The sequence below is a fragment of the Haemorhous mexicanus genome, chromosome 12 (assembly GCF_027477595.1).
Source record: "Haemorhous mexicanus isolate bHaeMex1 chromosome 12, bHaeMex1.pri, whole genome shotgun sequence".
Classification (NCBI taxonomy): Eukaryota; Metazoa; Chordata; class Aves; order Passeriformes; family Fringillidae; genus Haemorhous; species Haemorhous mexicanus.
Genome location: NC_082352.1, coordinates 16,656,720 through 16,675,378, shown reverse-complemented (window position 1 = coordinate 16,675,378; position 18,659 = coordinate 16,656,720). Strand labels below are relative to the sequence as shown.

Here is an 18,659-nt window from a genome sequence, read left to right as displayed (position 1 = left end):
TACTCCAAACTTCCAGTCCTCATTAATTCCCAACTTGCATGCCTGGAGTAGGCTGCTCACTGCAGCTCCACAGCCTGTGCTAAAGACTCAGGGTCTGGCATAACTAGACTGTCCAAAAGACTATTCTCAATTTACAACTGCAGAAACAAAATATATCAATCCTGAAAAGATCTCATCTCATAAGATCCTGAATTCCCAGTGACTCCTAAACAAACTGCAAAGGGAATTTAGCTTTCTTTACAAAGACCTAAGATGTCACTTTGGTCACAACTTCATTTACGGACAGAAGCAAGAGGTAAAATTCTGGAAATCCTGGTTTCCAGTCCTATACTTATATTGTACAGAAGCTTATCTCAGCTTAGATTTTACAACATAGCTAAATACATTTATCACATGGCAGAACAAAAAGCAAGTTCACTGTTCAGACAAACTGTATTGAGCTGATAACAAATCAATTTTGAGGTTTTTACCTTCTTTATCAATAGCATTCTTACAGATGAAGAATTTTCTAACAAGAAGCTTTGACTGCTGACTATACAATTTGAATTTATTTTTTTCTTTTAGGCGTGTGCCAGATTATGCTTACTGGTATAAAAACAGCATAAATTCACTTCCTCTGGATTTACACTGCTATAGCTAAATTCCGTTTCTAAAGTCAATAAAAGGGGTTTAATGAAAAATAAAATTTAAAAGTTACAATAAAAACAAATGATTTTCTCATAAAAATGTGGTGATACATGGCAAAGTACTACAGCTGAGATTACAGACAGAAGTATTATTCTGAAATCAGAGGGACTAACTAGAATGAGGTTCTCTTAAAGGCAAGTAAGTGTATCAGAATTTATCCCTGCTACAAGCTTCCAGTCTCAAAGTTACTTTTTACTGGAAACTTCTTTTTCTCATCTCAGATCACTGACAACAGGTCTGTGCCACAGAATTCAGCCCCCTGTGCAGTTTCCCCTGCGAGCTCCCCAAATGCATCCCCTTCTCTCTGCTCCCAGAGCTCGGTCCATGCCCCGACCCTTCTGCCCCTCCCAGAGCCCCATCCCAGGTGTACCTGGCATGGCCCTGTCTCCTAGATGGTCCTTGGACCTCTGCTGAAGCCTCATCTCCAGCCCACATCTTGCTGCTCCTGCCTGGATGACCTGAGACGCCCTTTTGCCTTTTCTGGGTCAGTTCAGGGAAATCATCATCCCCACCCTGCTCAGGAGGGGCTGCACAGCTCAGCCCTGGTGCTCTTGGCTTGGGGCTCACCCTCCCTGCTCCTGCTGGGCCCTGGCAGCAGCACTGGCACATCTTCCAAACATTAACATAACTCATCACCAGCGCTGCTCTTTCTCAGCAGAAACCTTCTGTGGAGCCCTTGGTGTGCTTTCCTGGCTGCTGGATTCTTCAAGAATTCCCAGTTCTTCCAAGAGTCAGATTTCTGATGTAATTCATTCTATCATCCCAACAGGAAATAAAAACACATCTTCATTTCCATTCACACTGAGACCAATTCAGATTTATTAAGGCCTCCTTGATATTCAGTGATGTCTTATAAGCACTAAATCATCATGAAAGCTCCATAAGCAAGAGGCTGCAATCCTAAAAAAAAAAAAAAACAAAAAACAAAACAAAACCCAATCAAATAAGAAGTCCTCTGAGAAGAATACACCTCCTACAGCACAGAGCTTTCTAGAGCTGCCCAGGATGAGCACTGAACATCTACTGCTCCTTTTTCCCTCTTTGGGTGATCAATCACATCCAGCAACAAGAAGAAATGGAAACACGTTCTCATCTCTGGGCTTCTGGGATGGCTTGAAAACCTGCAGAGCCCTTTTCTCTTGCAAAAACAAAACAATAACAATGAAAATGAGCTCCAGCTTTTAAGATCCTCACTCTGAGTAGTGGCCTAAACTTGTCTGTGGAATCTTTCCATGCTATCATTATATAAATGCTTCCTAACCAGTAAGAGACAAGGACTATACCTACATTTAAAAACAAAACACAGCCACAGATGTAAGTTTGTTCACTATTCAACAGCATATTAAGAAATTAAGCTCTGGAATGTTTTCTTTGGTTCTCTAAGGAAATGTGCCATAGATCATTATTTCTGCTTTCCACAGCAAAGATTTTAATAAACAATTCTGCAATTTTGTTTATGAAGAGTATATGAAATGGAACAGCAAAGTGTTCATTTTCTCACAGTGAAATTGTCACCAGAGGAACCTCAGAGATGTTTGTATTTGTGGAGTTTTATTATACAGACTAGTTGAGGTTAAAAGAGCAAAAAGAACAGCAATAGAGAAGTGTGTTTGTGTTTTCAAAACTTGGGTACAGCCAGTGGAGAGCTATACTTGTCAATCCCGTGACATTTGGGGAACTTTCAGCCTTTGAAACCAGCCTGAACTTGTCTTGGGTAAAGTCAGTCACCCACTCCATGTCCCACATCCCTAAACCTCCTTATCTGAGACTGAGTAACCTGGCAGAGCCCATGGGCCCCTTCCTGGCCTGATTTCCCTGGCAATGTAGCATGAGCAGCTTCCTGGGGGTTTTCATTACCTCTGCTGCAGTAAGAATCCTTAAACAATGACAGAGGACAGCCAGAGACATCAATTCCAGCACACACAACACTGACTTCTGTAGAACTTCAGAGGCTCCAACGACCTTTTGATAAATCAGCAACACAAGGGCATTACTATTGCAGAGTACTTACCACAATACTTACTCCCCTCCAGCTCAAAAATCTGTATTTAAGCTTTCCTGAGAGATGACTCCAAGTACTGGGCACATTTTATGGGTTTTTTGTACTTAAGAGCAGAATCCTTTCAAACCTTCATTGCAAGGAAGCAGGATTAGTTCCTGCTCTATCTCAGAAGCAATTTTAAAGGATGTTTTCATCACACCAGAATCAGTCCCAGGTGCTCAAAACCCTTCTAAGCTTTTTGAAAATTGCTAATAGGTTTTACACTTTATGGTATAATTAACACAGGATGTAAAATTGCTAAAATATCAGGAAGAGGGAGTCAGATGTTTTGTAAGTTCTTCAGGAGGCAGCCCAGCAAAGGTATTCATCTGTCAAAAGATCAAACTGATACTGAGAGCATCCTCCAGCTTCCACAACTGTTAGCCAAAGGCAGGAGCCATACAAGAAAACCTATCCAGAGAGTGGGTAATGACCCTGCTGTGGAGTGAAAGGGCACTGAGACATCAGCACTGGAAAAAAGGGAAAGCTTTCAGAAAATGTACCTAGGAATATAAAAAAAGAAATCTGATATTTTGCAACCTTAGTTCCAGCCTCATCTACCATAACCAAACTCAGTTGAAAACAGGACATTTTAACAATTTGATATACCTGGCAAAAACCTTCTCTTTGCTTCTTTTTCCTCACATGGGATAATAAGAAAAAAAGCCATTCAAAGACATTTAATAAATGGCAAAAAGAGGGGGTTGGTCAAATTTTAATCAGTTTGACCATGCAAACTGTACTGAATCTGATAATGTTCATGAGAGCTCTACTGAGGGACTTGCATCCTGTATGAATTATACCCAAGGCTCTTAAATTCATTTGAATGCATTAATTCCTAACCTAAATCACAGAAAAGTAATATACTGTTATTGTATTTTCCAATGTATACTCTAGCACAATGCACAAACAGAAGAGTAGTTCATTTATATCATGTGGATTCATTAAAAATGAAATCACCTCCTAAGTCTGTGTGTGTTGGTTTTTGAGTCACAAACATTCATATTTCCCATGTGGAGGAAAGGAATAATTTTATACTTAGGTGTATTCAAGGCTTTGAACTTGATATACATGTAATATTAGCGAAGGAAAATAAAAGTATAATGAAAGATTCTCTGTTTCATGTGTTAGAAAACAATATGTTTTCCTCATTAAACCCTCAGATATAAATTCTATAAACCATGAAATTACCTTTGAGCCCTTACTGAAATAACCAGTTCACAAATAAATGATCCATGCAGGAAGAAAAGCAAAGATTAAAATAATAAGAGAAAGTTATATTTTTATATCAGCAGTCAAAAAAAGAAAAGGAAAGGGAAAAAACAGCAAATTACTACTGAAGCACAGACTTGCAGAGGAGAGATTCTGCTTGAACAGGTGATCCTGAAAGATTTAATTTAGCCACACTCAGAGATACATTAGTCATATGATCCAAGAATATCAGGAATTAACTCTCACAAGAAATTGAGACTAACTTGGTCAAGGTAAATGTTTGCACAGCTTTTGTTCCATCCAAGTTCCACCAAGCACCCTGTTTTGCATCCTCTTACTAAATCAGTACCAATTAAATATTGCTTTTTGATGCAACCCATCATTCTGCTCCTTGAGCAGCCTCCCAGTTGTCCATTTCAGCAAAAGTCAAGGTGACAGTTAGAAAGTTGACTTCTTTGAAGACTGTCAGGTCAATTTTCCAAAAAGAACCTAGCTCAGGAGCACTGCATGCCATTAAAATCAACCCTACCAAAGGAAAGTCAGATTTGGTTAATAGGGAAAGAGACAGCTGGTGGGATTTGGTGGCCTCCATCAGAGATCACCATCAGCTGCTTTCCCCTCAAAACCATTTATCATTGCCAGGGCTGTCACAGGAATTATTCTCCATTTCTATCCCAGTCCTCACCAGTCCCACCCCAGTGTTCCCAGTCTCTCTCCTTCACAAGGTCTGGATTTTCCTTAAAAGCCCCTCACATCAACACAGAAGTCACAACTCAGTTCTTTTTGTGATGGCCTTTTTGCAGCATTTCACTGCTCTGGGCAGGCCCTTTGTGGCAGCCAGGTCCAGTTTTTACCAGGCTCCGTGTGCTCCCAGGAGTGCAGCCCCCAGCACACCCTGCCCAGCAGGGGCAGGCACCTTCCAGTGCAAGCACATCTGGCTGTCACACCCCAGGGAATGGGAGAACCCAAAATATTCTGGGTATGTGAATCAGATCTGAGCAGGCCTTGCTTAACCCATAGAAAATGGAGAATAAACCAACATTTATTGCATATGCTCTACTGCAGCTACATTGATGTCCAGTGGTTTTCTCTTTTTCTTTAGTATCTTTCAAAGTATTTTACCAGGGCCATGAGCAAAAGCACATTAATTTTAGAGATATGGAAACACAGGAACAGGGAGAAAAGAAATTACTGTATTAAATTAATTTGGTTTTCAAGGGACAAAGTGCAGGCTCTCTGAGGGCAGAAACATAAACAAGAACCCATGCTCTAAATATCTTTTAATCTAAATTTTAAAAAACAGGCAGGAGATAAGAAAATGTTTAGCATGTGAACATATGAACAAAAAGACCCTTTTGCAATATGAAACAGGAGGAGGGAGGGGAACTGCTGAGGTGGAGAAACACAGCAGAGAAGGAGTGGAGAACACAAAGCTTGGAGCTCAACCCCAGCCAGCACGAGGGACAAAATCCTGAAAGCAACCAGAGAACAGGCTGATGTCACTGTCATCAGTGACAAAACTGGTTCTGCTTCTTGCTTCCTGCTGTGCCAGCTTCAGCCTCTGGCTGACCCCTCCATTCAGCTACTTTTCCCCAAAAACATGTGCTTGGGAAAGGCTACACTGCAGGTCCCTGGGGAGCCTCTCAGAGCAGCTTTGAGTCCATGGAGCATTATAGAAGAGAAGTCATTATGCCTCACTCAATTAAAACAAGGGGCTGCAAGCATAATTGCCTCTATTTTTTAGAGCTGCAGGGTATCATCCACACAAAACAATGGTGATTCTTCAGGTAATCGAGTGGCAAAGCTTTAAAGTCAAGCCCAGCACTATTTACCTACTCTACAACAAGAGGAGCTAACAACTCTAGGAGCAAGATGAGATTGGGACATCTGTTTAAAAAAAAATAAATTAAAAAACCCAAAACCAAACAAAAAAGGGGAATTATGCACTGAAAAATACATCAGACTGGACCCAAAATTCCATTACCACTCAGAATTCAACATCTAACCTCTGTTTCACTATGCAGTCAGCCTATTGCCATTCCCTTCAAGTGCAGTAGCAATTCACGTTTTGGACTTAAAACATCCAAAGTGGAGAAGCTTCCAATTCTTTATTTAACTTGGAAATTTTTGCTAGAAAGGCAAGCTAGTATTCCTGAAAATTTACTCAATAAAAATAATACTGACTCCTTTTCTTTTCAGCAACACTGGAAGTTTAGATATGTAATGTCAGGAGGACAGGAAATTTTAAGACTGAATTCTGAACCAAGCAAGCACCCATATATTGAACAGAGTGGCAAACTCAGAAACACTCCTATTAGATGTGCCCTTTGTACTTTGCACATATTTCCAATAAAACCAGTTACAAGGCAGCTCCAGCCACAGACAGGAATTTAGGTTAGCACATATTAGCAGCCTGCAGTGGGCAAATGTTCAAGCACATTACGGCTTTAATATAATTATAATTGTTGAACATGTTCAACCAATTAGCCACAAATATTCTGTTTATCTGAGATGCTGCCAAAAATTGTGAGCTGAAGTCAAAATAACATGATACTGTCGTCCTTCTGCAAAGAATAGCACTAAATCAAAGGCAAAAACATATGGAAAAAGACAAAGCAAATATCTTATCTGATATTTTATAAATCATCAAATACCATATTTTAAAAATTTTGCTCATACAGATACAAACTGCCACATATATTTATTTGATAAATTCACATTTTAAAAGTTCATGTCACCTACTGAAACAAAGGGCTTCAGAATAACTTGCAGCACGTTTCTTTTTTGTCCGGCACCCAGATATCAAAATTCCACAAAGCATAAACAAAATGCAGATAACTGAGAAACACCAGTTAAAAGCTGACGTGCCTTTAGGGTCAAGAACAAAATCATTTGATTGCCTGCTTTTCTGCTTCAACTGCACAAGTACAAAACTATTTTAAACAACCAGATGAGTCTAACTTACAAGAAAAAAAAAAAATAAACCACTGCTATTTGTCTTTAAGAAAGAATTATTAAAAACCTGGGCTGCACAACTCCTATTTAGACAATCTACAGTGCTGCAAAAGCAGTTTTTCAGTGGTGTCCCCTAAATAATTAAGCTGTTCCTTTTACCATACTTCCTATATTACAGAAGTCATTTTCCTGCAATAAATCAATAACTCATTCCTTATGTCAGTCATTTTTCTCCATTTAACTGAACGGACTAAAGACCAACACTGAAAGTTAGATTACCTTTGAATTATGTGTGTGATTTAAAATTCAAAGTCCCACACTAAGGAGCCTTTTAGTGACCACTCTACAGCCTCTTCATAAAGACACCCCCTCACAGAGCTGTTCTGAGCAGCACAGCAGCTCAGAAAGGGTTAAAAACGTGAGCCCTGGGCTGGCACAGACCAGAGCCAACACTTTCTTTTATTTACAGAATTAAAACCCCAAGCAAAGGCTGAGAATTCCAACACCATCCCCAGCACCCCCATTCGTTCAGATTAACTCCTCTTTGCATCCGATGGAATAATTTATTCAAGCAGCTTCCAGTGACCTTCTTTTGCAGACATCATCAATTAAAAATTTAGCCCCACCAATAAAATACTTGAAAAGGCTGCTTATTTTCTTAGATAATCCAATGAAGACTAAAAATGAAGAAAATTAAATAGTCAAATATCAATTTCTCTACATTTTAATGAGCATAAAATGGAATATCTTAAAATCAGCATGTAGTTTAGTCACAGGTTAAGGGAAACACAGGTTCATTTTACATTAATTTATAGCATAAAATGTGCTCTTATTAGAAATAAATCACTGACAAGAGAATAACTGATATAGACAAGAAAAAAGATCACATGTCAAAAATGCCCTAAAAAAAATGTTTCTACTTCCTGCAGTTTGCAGAAAAATTGATAATATTAAGGAAAACAAGTTTGCAGAAGCAATCTACAAACAGTGCAAGCCTGGGACACTTGTATCAATTAATTAACTACCCTGTCTCAAAGGCATAAAACTATTTAATCCACCCTTCAATATGAAAGGTATGGATTTGTTCACAGGGCTCTGTCATCTATTAGCTGTCTGTGAATCTAAAGCACAAGTTGTTGTGACATTTGTATTCTCCAGAACTAAGAACCATCATTTCACTACCTCAGCTATGCTTCATCTTAAGATTTTTTAAGAAAAACTTCATAGGCTCTTTTCCTGCCTCTGATGTTTACCACCACTGACTAACACAGCTGGACAGCCCCTCTGGTCATGCACTGCCTAGAGCTGTCAAAGAGGAAAACTTTTGGTTCAAAAAACCTTTATTTAATTTTTTTTTTTAAACTTTTAATTTTACTGAACTTCATTTTATAGTTAGATTTGAGTTCCCACTCCGTGCCCCAAAATAAGCAATTTAGAGAAGCACTTTGTGCCAAGATCTCTGATTTGGGGTTTTGTACAGAATCAGAATTATTTTAATTTTTTTTTATGTAGCACATCCTTACAATCAATCACAGTTTTTTTCGTTGGTTTGTTTGTTTTTTTTAAATTATATAACTGCAAAAACTGCAAAAAGGTACTTTTTTAAAATGCAGTAATTCTCATCTTTCAGCCTTAGCATCATGCTACCAGACTCTGAGCCTCAGCATTACCTGAAGCAATTAGAAGGAACCAAAGCAGTGTTAGGTAATGCTTTATCTTCAGCATTCTGGAAGCTCAGCAAGACTCCCCCTCAAAGCTGCTCTCCACTCCATTTCAGCTCAGCACCCCGGATCTGTTCTTCACCAGCTGCTGATGTTCCTGGTATTAAACTGAGAATTTGTGAGAAAAGCAAAACTTCCTGCTGTGTGTCAGCTTTGCATGAGAGCACTCCATCCTAGGTCGTGACACTCTTCAGAGGCTTTTCTGTAAATATTTTTCATTTCAGGTAAACATGGAGGGGGGGGTCAATAAATTAAGTACTAATTATAATTATTAGAACTACTGCTTACTTAAAAGCAAAATAATACATTGTAGAATTTTGCTCTTATACAATTTTTACAGTAATGTTGTAGTGAAGAGACCACACATTAGCTACTGATTTTCATTACCCAACTGCTTAAATTTGATTATTTTACATAAGGAGTATAAAGGAAAACAGCATGACAAGTTAGAATGAATCAGTTTTGTTATAGATCTAGTTTTAATGGGGAAATCCTTAACACAAAACCCATGTATCTCTTCTGGTATCTTAAATTGACCAACTTATGAAAAACTAAGATGAAACAAAAATTTAACCATTATTGGCTGAATAATAAACAAGCTATAGGGTCCATTCTTTATACAGCAGGACAGTAATTCTTCTGCATGTTTATTTTTCATGAGATCAAAATATTATTTAGCTTTAAATCAAAAGATCTGTTATTTTAGTAAAGACTAACAATACTCGGAAGTAAAATTCCTCATCTGGGGCTGTAATACTTGCTGAAAAAAACCTACTTCAAAACATTAATCAAATTTTTCGCCTACTGGGCAGCCATATGGTAAAGCAGCATGTGAATCTCACAAACTTGCTGATCTTCTGTAACTGGGTGCTATTAATTACGCTTGCTGCATCCATCTCTTAGAATTTTGCTTTGTGAAAAAAAGTATTTATTGCAACAGCTTTTACAAAACAAGGGAATGAAAATCACAATTGATTAATGAGCTGAATGGAAATATTTCCGTTAGCAGCTTTTTAAAATGAGTAAGGATTAATACCGTGGGTGAAAATGAACCCTAATTGTGTGTCCCCCCCACCACTTTCTGTTTGGCAAGGGGCTGCATGAGCAGGGAGAGGGTCCAATATGCATTATTCACTGCATTGGCTTTAGGTGATAGTAGGGTTTAAATAAAATAGTTCCATGCTAGAAAGGCTGAGGACTTCATGTGTTTTAGTGCTAAATTCCTTACTACGAAATTGAATTGTCACACAACAGCAAATTGTATTTGGTTTGGATTTGGGGTTTGTTTTTGTTTCTCAAACACAGCTAAGAGTTTTCCTGAAATCCAGAGAAGCAAACAATTCAGAATGATAGTCTCCATTTTGGCTTTAATTCCTCAGGCCACAGTACTGAGGCTGTTTTGGGATCTCAGCCATAAATCTAGTTAATCATAAATTATAGCTAGAATATAATCCTTGACTCTACAGCCTCGTGTGCCAGGGAAACGGACTCCCAGGAATTACTGAAAGAAGATTGTAGGGGCTGGGCTGAAAAGCTAGCAAATAAGTTCAAATTGTGTTAGTTCACACACAAAAATCCCAGCCTGGGGAAAGGAGATGTGATACCTTTGGCCACTGCACACGCCCAGAGCAGCAGAAGTCATGGCACACCTGTGAAGATTTGCCATATCACATCTTCAAGTTAGAAAGGATGATTTTTTCTTGCTCTAATCTTCACATTAGTCTCCTCTACAAAACTAGCTTATTTCAACATTTGGCAGAGTGTGTGAACTTCATCCCAGGTACCAAGGGCAATAATTAGAAGGAAAAGGTGAGGATTAGTTTTAGAGAGAGACCAACAAAGTCATCAAAAGCATAAAACCCAGACTCTCTCCTTCTTTCCTCCCAGTGTAAAAGAATGAGACAGACTGAAAACACAAAACAGCTCTAACCCAAAATATTCTGTGTACATGAATCATCCCCTCAGACTTGAGAAAAAGAACAGTGAAATGCCTGGAATACTCAAATAATTGTAATAAATGATGATGATGATGATGATGAGTGGTATACCCTCAAATAACTATTACTGGCAGCTTTCTGCAGGTAGAAGAAAAGGAAAACAGTGTCTTGAATATAGAACTAGGACTCACTAGAGTTATTATTTATTTAAAATGACCAACTCAAATACAGCAACTTCATGTAGAAGGAGACAAGGAAACCTTTACAATAAGGCAGGCTGCTGAATGATTTAAAACATTACATATTTCCCAGACTCTGGAAACACAACACTCAGATATGCAGAGGAGTCACTTCTGTCCTGCCAAGTCACCTTCCTGAACCATGGTGTAAATTCCCTTGCCTCCCTAAAGTCTTTGTGCTTCTTAGCTTACAGAAATTTAAGCAAGTAATAATCTAAATGGCAAAATATTTAATTATCAGCTACTTCAAATTACATGGCCACCCACTGGATGAGATTTCATTCAGCCTCGTGTATATATCTGTATTCATAAAGAAAGAACAGGAGGGAAAAAAAAAATCAAGCTGCTTCAAGTGCTAAAGCAGCAAGGGAAGTTTTGCATTAAGAAAAAAAATTAAAAAGAAGGAAACTATGTTTTTTAAAAAACCAACAAACATATGCTTTGCTGAGCATGATTCTTGTTATAGAGTAGAAAAAGAAATAATAGCAGTTTCTAGGTCTCATTACTCCCTTTTTCCCTGTTTCATCCCAACTCCAATACAAATTACTATCTTTACAAGCAATGAACAATAATAAGACAATTCTTGCTATTAGCCTTCAAGCTCTCAACTACAGAAGGAAAAAGCAGTCTTAAAATGAATATGAAATGTTTAAACAATTTTTAATTAGTGACCCAAAATGTGTGCCATAACTTTTCATCACCTCGTGGGTGATCTCTAAACCTCTCCTGCATACATTGACTGTCTGCTTAAAAGTTTAAAGAGCTAACAAAATGTTTTAACGAGATACAAATCTCAGAGATCATTAATCAATATGTTCAATGTTATTTGTGATAATTCATCATGACATGATATTAATGGGTTACTGTACCCTTCAGAGGTGAGATTAATGCAAATGAGCAGCCACAATTAACTTTACTGCTCCCAACTCACAGGAATGGACAGATGATTATAAATGACAACTATATGTCAATTACAATATCCAATAAAGTGAAGCTTAGAGGGCAATCTATCTACTTTTATAGTTCTTGCCTGACATAGCTGAATTTAGCTCAACCCACTGTTGTCACAGTGTAACCACTGCTTTGAAGGAGGGGTCAAAGTTTTAATTTTCTATTTCTTGGGAAGGAATTCAAATTGTGCATCTAAAGGCATTGTCTGAAGGAAAGCTGCAGGAAACCAAGAACAGATGTCGCTTTCTTCATCAGCTGAAGGAAATTGTATCTGTTCTCAAATTGCAACAGCAAGGCCACAAAGAAAATAATCTGCCCTGCTGTGTAATATATTTATTCAATTAAAAAAAAATAGAGCCAACACATCAATGCAGCAATGGGAAGGAATTTACATTTGGTAAATTGCTTTGTCACACACAGGATGCTGAGTCCACTCAGGTTAAGGATTCTGAGTGAGGTGTTGACTGCTGTGTGCAGTTTTGTGCACAAACAGATATTGTGTGATCACCTTTTGAGCACCAAGGCTCCTGCACCAAACAGATAAGACTTCACAGGAAAATACCCAAATTTCTAGTGGCAACAAAAGAGCTAGAAACAAAGACTTCAGATGCTCATAAACCAGACAGCTGGCCAGATTGAGGAAATTCTGAAAATATGAGAGATAAAACTTCATATGATGCCTCAGTAAATGATATATTTACCAAAAATGGGGAAATCAGCTCTGATAACCTGGTCAGATTTTGGCTTTCTGCCCTCCAACAGAAAAAAGAACAAAAAGCTTCAGTGATGAAAGAAGAGAAACATTGGTCAAAACATTGTGGAAGCCGTAGAGAGAAACACCATAAAACAGACATTTTGTGTAATTTCATACATTTTTCTATGTAGAGTCTTTCCTATGTGTTATGTCCAATCATGATGCCCTGGGACAGCTCCTCTGCACAGGGGCCAGAGATGTCACCCAGAGTTAAGGATGAGCCCCAGTGCAGTAACAAATCCTACAGCTACATTTCACATTTACTCATTAAGCTCACTTAATGAGAAACAACAGCAGAACCTACAACTTCAACTCTTCAACACACCCAGAAAATTCACACCATGCTCAGTTTCTATAAAATCAGACACAAAGGATTTCCAGAAAAAGTTAACCTGCACCTGAAGTGTGTTTTGGGATAAATCCTTGAGGCAACAGTGGAACAACCAATGCCAGTTATGCAAAGCACCCACTGACCACCCAATTTTCCTTGAGAAAAACTCCAAGGATGCTTCTTGATTTTAATTGCACCTCCTCAACATGAAGTATTTGAAATCCATTTTAGCTACACTTAGAAGGAAAACATTGAAAAGTTATTCTTGATTTATTTTTTTTAATTATCTTCTCTTTCCTTGTACACCCATCTGAAAATCAGGGCCAGCTTTTGTGGCCTCTGCTGTGCTGTGAGCAGCTCCCAATTCTACAAGGCAAGTCATACCCTGGCATTGCAGAGAAATCAGGGAAGAAATCAGGGAAAGGATCAGGCAGGGAAATCAGGGAGTGGAGGGGCAGGGTCTGGAACACCTCACCAGGTGCACCAGCAGCTCCACTTGAAAAGTATTCAACAAAAGCCACTGGGGGTTTTGGCTAAGCAATATTTTAGACAGTATTTAACCAGTTACACTAGCATAACACTAAATTTTCATAATTCAAGTCATAAGATCATGTAAGTATGTTTATACCTTAACACTTTGCTGGAGGACAGCAGGAAAGTTCCTGATTTTCTTTAAAGCAATGTTTTCCAAAGGAACTCTCTCCTCCACCTCATTTTGTTTAATCTAATCATCAAGAAAAATGGTTTTTTGCTGAATAAAACTGCTGACACCATTATCATCACTTTCAACGTGGGGAAATAGAAGAAATTCTTTACTGCTTCCAATATGGATGATAATACACATTTTTGTGACTATTTTGTCGATTTCCTGACACGAAAGCTCATCCTGAAAAAAACATGCCTTGAGAAGAAACAGTTTCCATGCTGACCTCTAAAAAACTGAATTCTACAACTATCCCTTAAAATAATTTTATGATAGATAATTAGCCTCAGAGCTAATACTTTAACTAAAAGCTGTATGCCCTATACACCCTCAAAAATCCCAGATCCTCCAGCAGAAATAAGATTTATTCCATAAAAATAACACACTACACTTTGAGCACAGACAAATGCCAAATAAATTCATAATTTAAACTACATTTGTGTAAGAGGAGGATTTCCTTTTGGATTTTTTTTTTTTGTTGGTGATGTTTTTTTCAGGATTTTTTCTGTTTGTTTTTTGTTTGGGGTTTTTCCTTTTTGTTGGTTGTGTTTGTTTTTGGGAGTTTTCTTGTTTTAACTAATTAATCAACAAATTTGAGCTGGCTAAATAAAACCTCTTCCAACGCCTCCTATTTAATTGCAGTTTGGCACCAACAAATATATATCAAAATTATAGTATCTCCCTTGACAGGAAGCTCCTTGCTTCCACACACAGTTATGGCTCTCTGCAGAGTAACCAAGAACTGCTGACAACCTTGAACACTGCTACAACAATATTACTATACTTGGCAGAGAAGTACCCTTGCGGCAAGAGAAAAGCTGTAATTTTGACTGTCACTTCACATTACACTAGATATTATTTCACTGTATACACACACACACACTCACAAAACTCTTAATAGACTACAGTTTTCTCACTGCCCAGCTCCTCTATTATAAATGACAATATAATACTGTTGACCTACTGGCAGGATCGCTAATAAAGCCAACATTTAACATCACTGAAAATTTTCTTTTAAAATATAGCCATCATAAATTGTCTTGTCCTGGTCGTCTCAAGCTGCTTAAGTAGCTCAAATTTATTTCATCTATTTTATTATTCATTTCAAATGAAAGAAAATGTTTTAAAACAAAGGGGAATTATAATTCACTTGGATTTTGATAGCACGTTCTGAAATAGTTGAATAATTGCTGGTACTGTAAACTTTAATACCTTCCTCCACAAGCTGCTTTGGAAAGAAAGGGATTAGTACATTCAAAAAGACCCCAACAAAATCATCTTTCTAGATTTCCAATAATAATATGAGTAGAAAGGTAACAATAGGTGATAAATAACAGGGAGTCAGAAGTAGAACTAAATTACTGACTTCCTCTCTGGGCCCATTTCCATAACTACAAAAATGAGTATGGAAGCATTTAATGGAAAAATAAATTTTGAGTACATAAGTGCAGAGGACAAAGCCCCTTCTTTAAAATTTTCAGTGGTACAAAATGCTCTCCTATGGAAATTTCTATCTTTGTGGCCCAATGAAAGGGATATTTTGTTCTTTTAAACCAGATCCAACTCTATAATAGTTTTCAGCACAGTTTACCTCCTTACTTTTTATTTTGTATGCTGCATACCTTCAACAAACAGACTGCTCACTGATTTCCAAACATTTTTGCATGTACACATTGAGAATTTGCACAGTCCCACTGTACATCACCAGAAGAATCTCAGTGATATATGGCCATGATCAAATCCTACAGGCAAGCCTAACTGCTAGAAATCAAGTTTTGCAATACTCTGATGTCAATTCACTACACTACAAGCAACTCTTGTGTTTTTGCTAAAAGTAAAACAAGATTTAATTAAGCAATCTGGATTTAAATAGACCCAAGTACACCTGGAAACAGTCATTACTAAAAAGCACCACTCTGATTTTACTGCAGTCTAGGCATGCTTTGCTCCTACCCTTGTGTTACTGATATAGTGTTTCAAATGCATTTAGAAAGGCACCATCTCACTGGTGCTGTTTAGATAAGGAAGCATCACTGAACCTCTTTGCCCTTCTCCAATAAAATGTATCAAAAATTTCAGCACTGTCTGCTGACCGCACCACATTTAACAAGATTCACAAATGAACCCAGAGTAAGTTTCCCACTGTGACACATTAATAATAAGTTCCTTATCCCATCTATCCCAAGCCATGAATATGTAATGTTATAAAATGAGTCCTTTTCACACAACAGAACCTCAGACGTGAATAAATAAAAACTATCCATCACAAGCCTGTGAAAAATTAATGAGAGTTCTGAGACATAAAGAAAAATTGGTTACTGAGATGATAAGGTCCAGTATGTAAAAATCATGTTCCTCACCAGCTGTAAATTTTATTTTAAACTTTGCAAAAAGAGTTTAAAAAAAAAAAAGTCTTTCTAGAGCTTATTTACCACAAGAAACAGAGAAGGGGAAAATGCTTTAATGGTGAGACATATATCTGAGTAACCCAGACAGCCTCTGGAATCAGAAAGGGGATCAAACACTGCCATAACAGGGAGTTACAGCTCCAGTTACAGCAAAGGTGTAACCTTAGATATTTAGAACCACAACTCCTATTCTATTTCTTTTCCCTTCCTGATGAAATAAGGCACTATACCTCCCTAAACTTCACTTACTCAGATAAAAGAAGAACACATAGAAATAAATTCTTTTCATTCATGTGAGTGTCTCTACTGTGCCAGTGAAGACTTTAATCTCTCAATATGGAGTAATCTAGCTTGCAATATGAACACAAAGAAGAAAAAAAAGAATTTTTCAGAAGTCAAGCTCCCACTATGTTTATCAATACATTTTGCCAATCTTGCCCCAAGGACCATGTTGGTGTTTGAGGACCACAAGGGCTGTGCAAGGTCTGCTCCATCCCCATCACCAAGAAATGCTGGAACTTGGTCCCCAGGCAGGGAAACAAACACAGAAAGAGCAAGAGGTACTGCCCAAGTCCTTGAAAGACTTTCTTCAACACAGACAGCACTTTCTAAACTTTTTACCAATGGACTTCAGGAAAGATTGCATGATCTACAGCCCATTTTGTGAAATGTTAGCCACTTTAATGCCTCACAGCTAAAATGAAAATTATGCTTTGTGATACCAAACTAGGTCACCTATTTTTCTCCAAAATCTGTCTCTGCTCACTCAGCTCTTCCCCATTAATTAAGTTTTTCTCTTTTCTATCCCACCATCATTCCTACATCAAGAATCTATGGGTTCCTCCACGTTTGGAGTTCCAAACTGTTTATCGTCTCTTCATTTCTTAATTTTTACAAACAAAAAAAGCATTTAACTCCTTGTTGTTTACTTCACTGACCTTTTTCTGCTAACACATCCCATGGTGCAGTGGACAAACACAGGGCTTCTCCTTTGCTGGCTGGTGCACATGTGTGAAGTGATGAGCTTGGAAAATGTGTTACTGACCCTTTCCTTGGCTAACAGGACAGGAAACCATAATGAAAAAGGACAGTGGCAGAGCCCTGCTCCCTCCCCAGAGCACAGATTAGATTTCTTTATCAAGGAGTGGCTTCACTACATCAAAACCTGGTCAAGCAGGATGTTTTATTCTGGGCTTCTTGAAAGTGGTTATGTCAGAAAGGATGGCCTCCAGAGTGCTGTCAGGGGTGTCTATCTGCAAAATAAATTACTTTTTCAACTCTGCACTGGCAGTGATTGAGTGACTGTAAAGAATTATTTATTAGTCTTAAAATGCCAGTGGATACAGCCAAGGAACTATTTTTTTCTACAAAGCTATCATGGTCTCCAAGAAGAAAGGGAAATATGATACGACCTCCTTAGACTGTTGGGTTTCTTTGAGAGAAGGGCAGGTCCCCTCTGCAAGGCTCTACAAGAGCTCAATCCCTGCTCAAAATTCCTATATTCCAGACAAATGGCCTGATTCCCTTTGGGTTCCTCTTGGTCATCTTTGCCATGACCACTTAGCTTTCTTAACTTTAATGTTATGAATGCAGTAACTCTCTTGGAAAAGAGAACGGGGGCAGAAATCATCTAAAAAAATCAACAAAAAACCTCCAAAAACCTTAGCACAGTTCTATTACCACAAAGATTTTCTTACCATGGTAAAAAAATACTACAAACCTGCAGCAAAATCATTTCACATCATTAGCTACTCCTGTTTTAAAATATCTGGCATTTAAGTCCTTTGATTTGCACTCAGACCATATTTTCAATAAATTTTCTTATTAAAGTTTTTCTCTCGCCTTTTACTCATGAAATTTCACAGTCTCTCAAATATGTTCATCAGACTATTTATAAGACCTTGCTGCTTAAATAGATATTAGATTTTCAACTGTGCCAATGCAGCTGAAGATTCCTTTGCTAAATACCCTTATTGCAGGTTGACCTTTCCTGACTCGATACACACATTTTGCAGGGGAAAAGCCTTCAGGTCCATAATCAGCACAGTCACATGCCCACCACACCAATACAGAGGAGATGGCAAAAGCCTGCTAAATATCTTTGACATATATTATTACTACACTTTGAGGTCAACTTTACATATCAACTCCCGTGAGGAAAGGCCAATGGAGGGTTGATTAATTTTCAGACATATTTTAACTCTTACAATATGCATCACCATACGTGAGCAAAAGACACTGAAACGTGGTTTTTACACTTTGGGGGTGGGGAGGGGTGGAATTAAGAGCACCACTGTTTGTTCTTGGATTCTCTAAGTCACAAGGGGCAGCAGTGAAGGACAACCAGAAACGATTTCAATCTGCTATTTCCGTCTGAAGAGTAGCAGCCCCTTTAATGCACTTCCTCTGCTGTTGCAGCAACATTCCTCTATATTTTTGTGCAATCTATATTTTCCCTTGCTTGGCACTGCAGTGGTTGCAATTGGCAGTGCAATAGATGAGTGGGCAAAGCATGAAATTAAAAGATATTCTTCCTGCATTGTGCTGACAGTGCAAAATCTCAGCCAATATCAGCCAAACCCCAGAATGTTTATTTTTAAACTAGGGCAATATACCATTAGTTCTCAAGTTTAATTCCATTGATTTTCAGGCAAATAACAATAAAATTAACCCCTAGATAGGACAATCTTTGGGTGATGGATGAGAGTGCTGCAGCAAAC

The 18,659-nt window shown here is 38.1% G+C and overlaps 1 protein-coding gene across 2 annotated transcripts in view; it reads right to left on the bottom strand.

Moving 5' to 3' along the window:
• Positions 1 to 18,659, bottom strand: part of WWOX (WW domain containing oxidoreductase) — a 476,293-nt gene that overhangs the window by 405,841 nt on the left and 51,793 nt on the right. Inside the window, exons 6-7 of one of the 2 annotated variants that reach the window (XM_059857401.1) lie at positions 2,545 to 2,649; positions 1,540 to 1,587 (exon numbers count right to left, since the gene is read on the bottom strand). The exons of the other annotated variant lie outside the window; for it this stretch is intronic. Of the exons in view, the coding sequence (XP_059713384.1) occupies positions 1,555 to 1,587; positions 2,545 to 2,649 (138 nt within the window). The 3' untranslated portion in view covers positions 1,540 to 1,554. Of the gene's footprint in view, positions 1 to 1,539; positions 1,588 to 2,544; positions 2,650 to 18,659 lie in introns of those variants that run through there. 2 annotated transcript variants of the gene reach the window in all.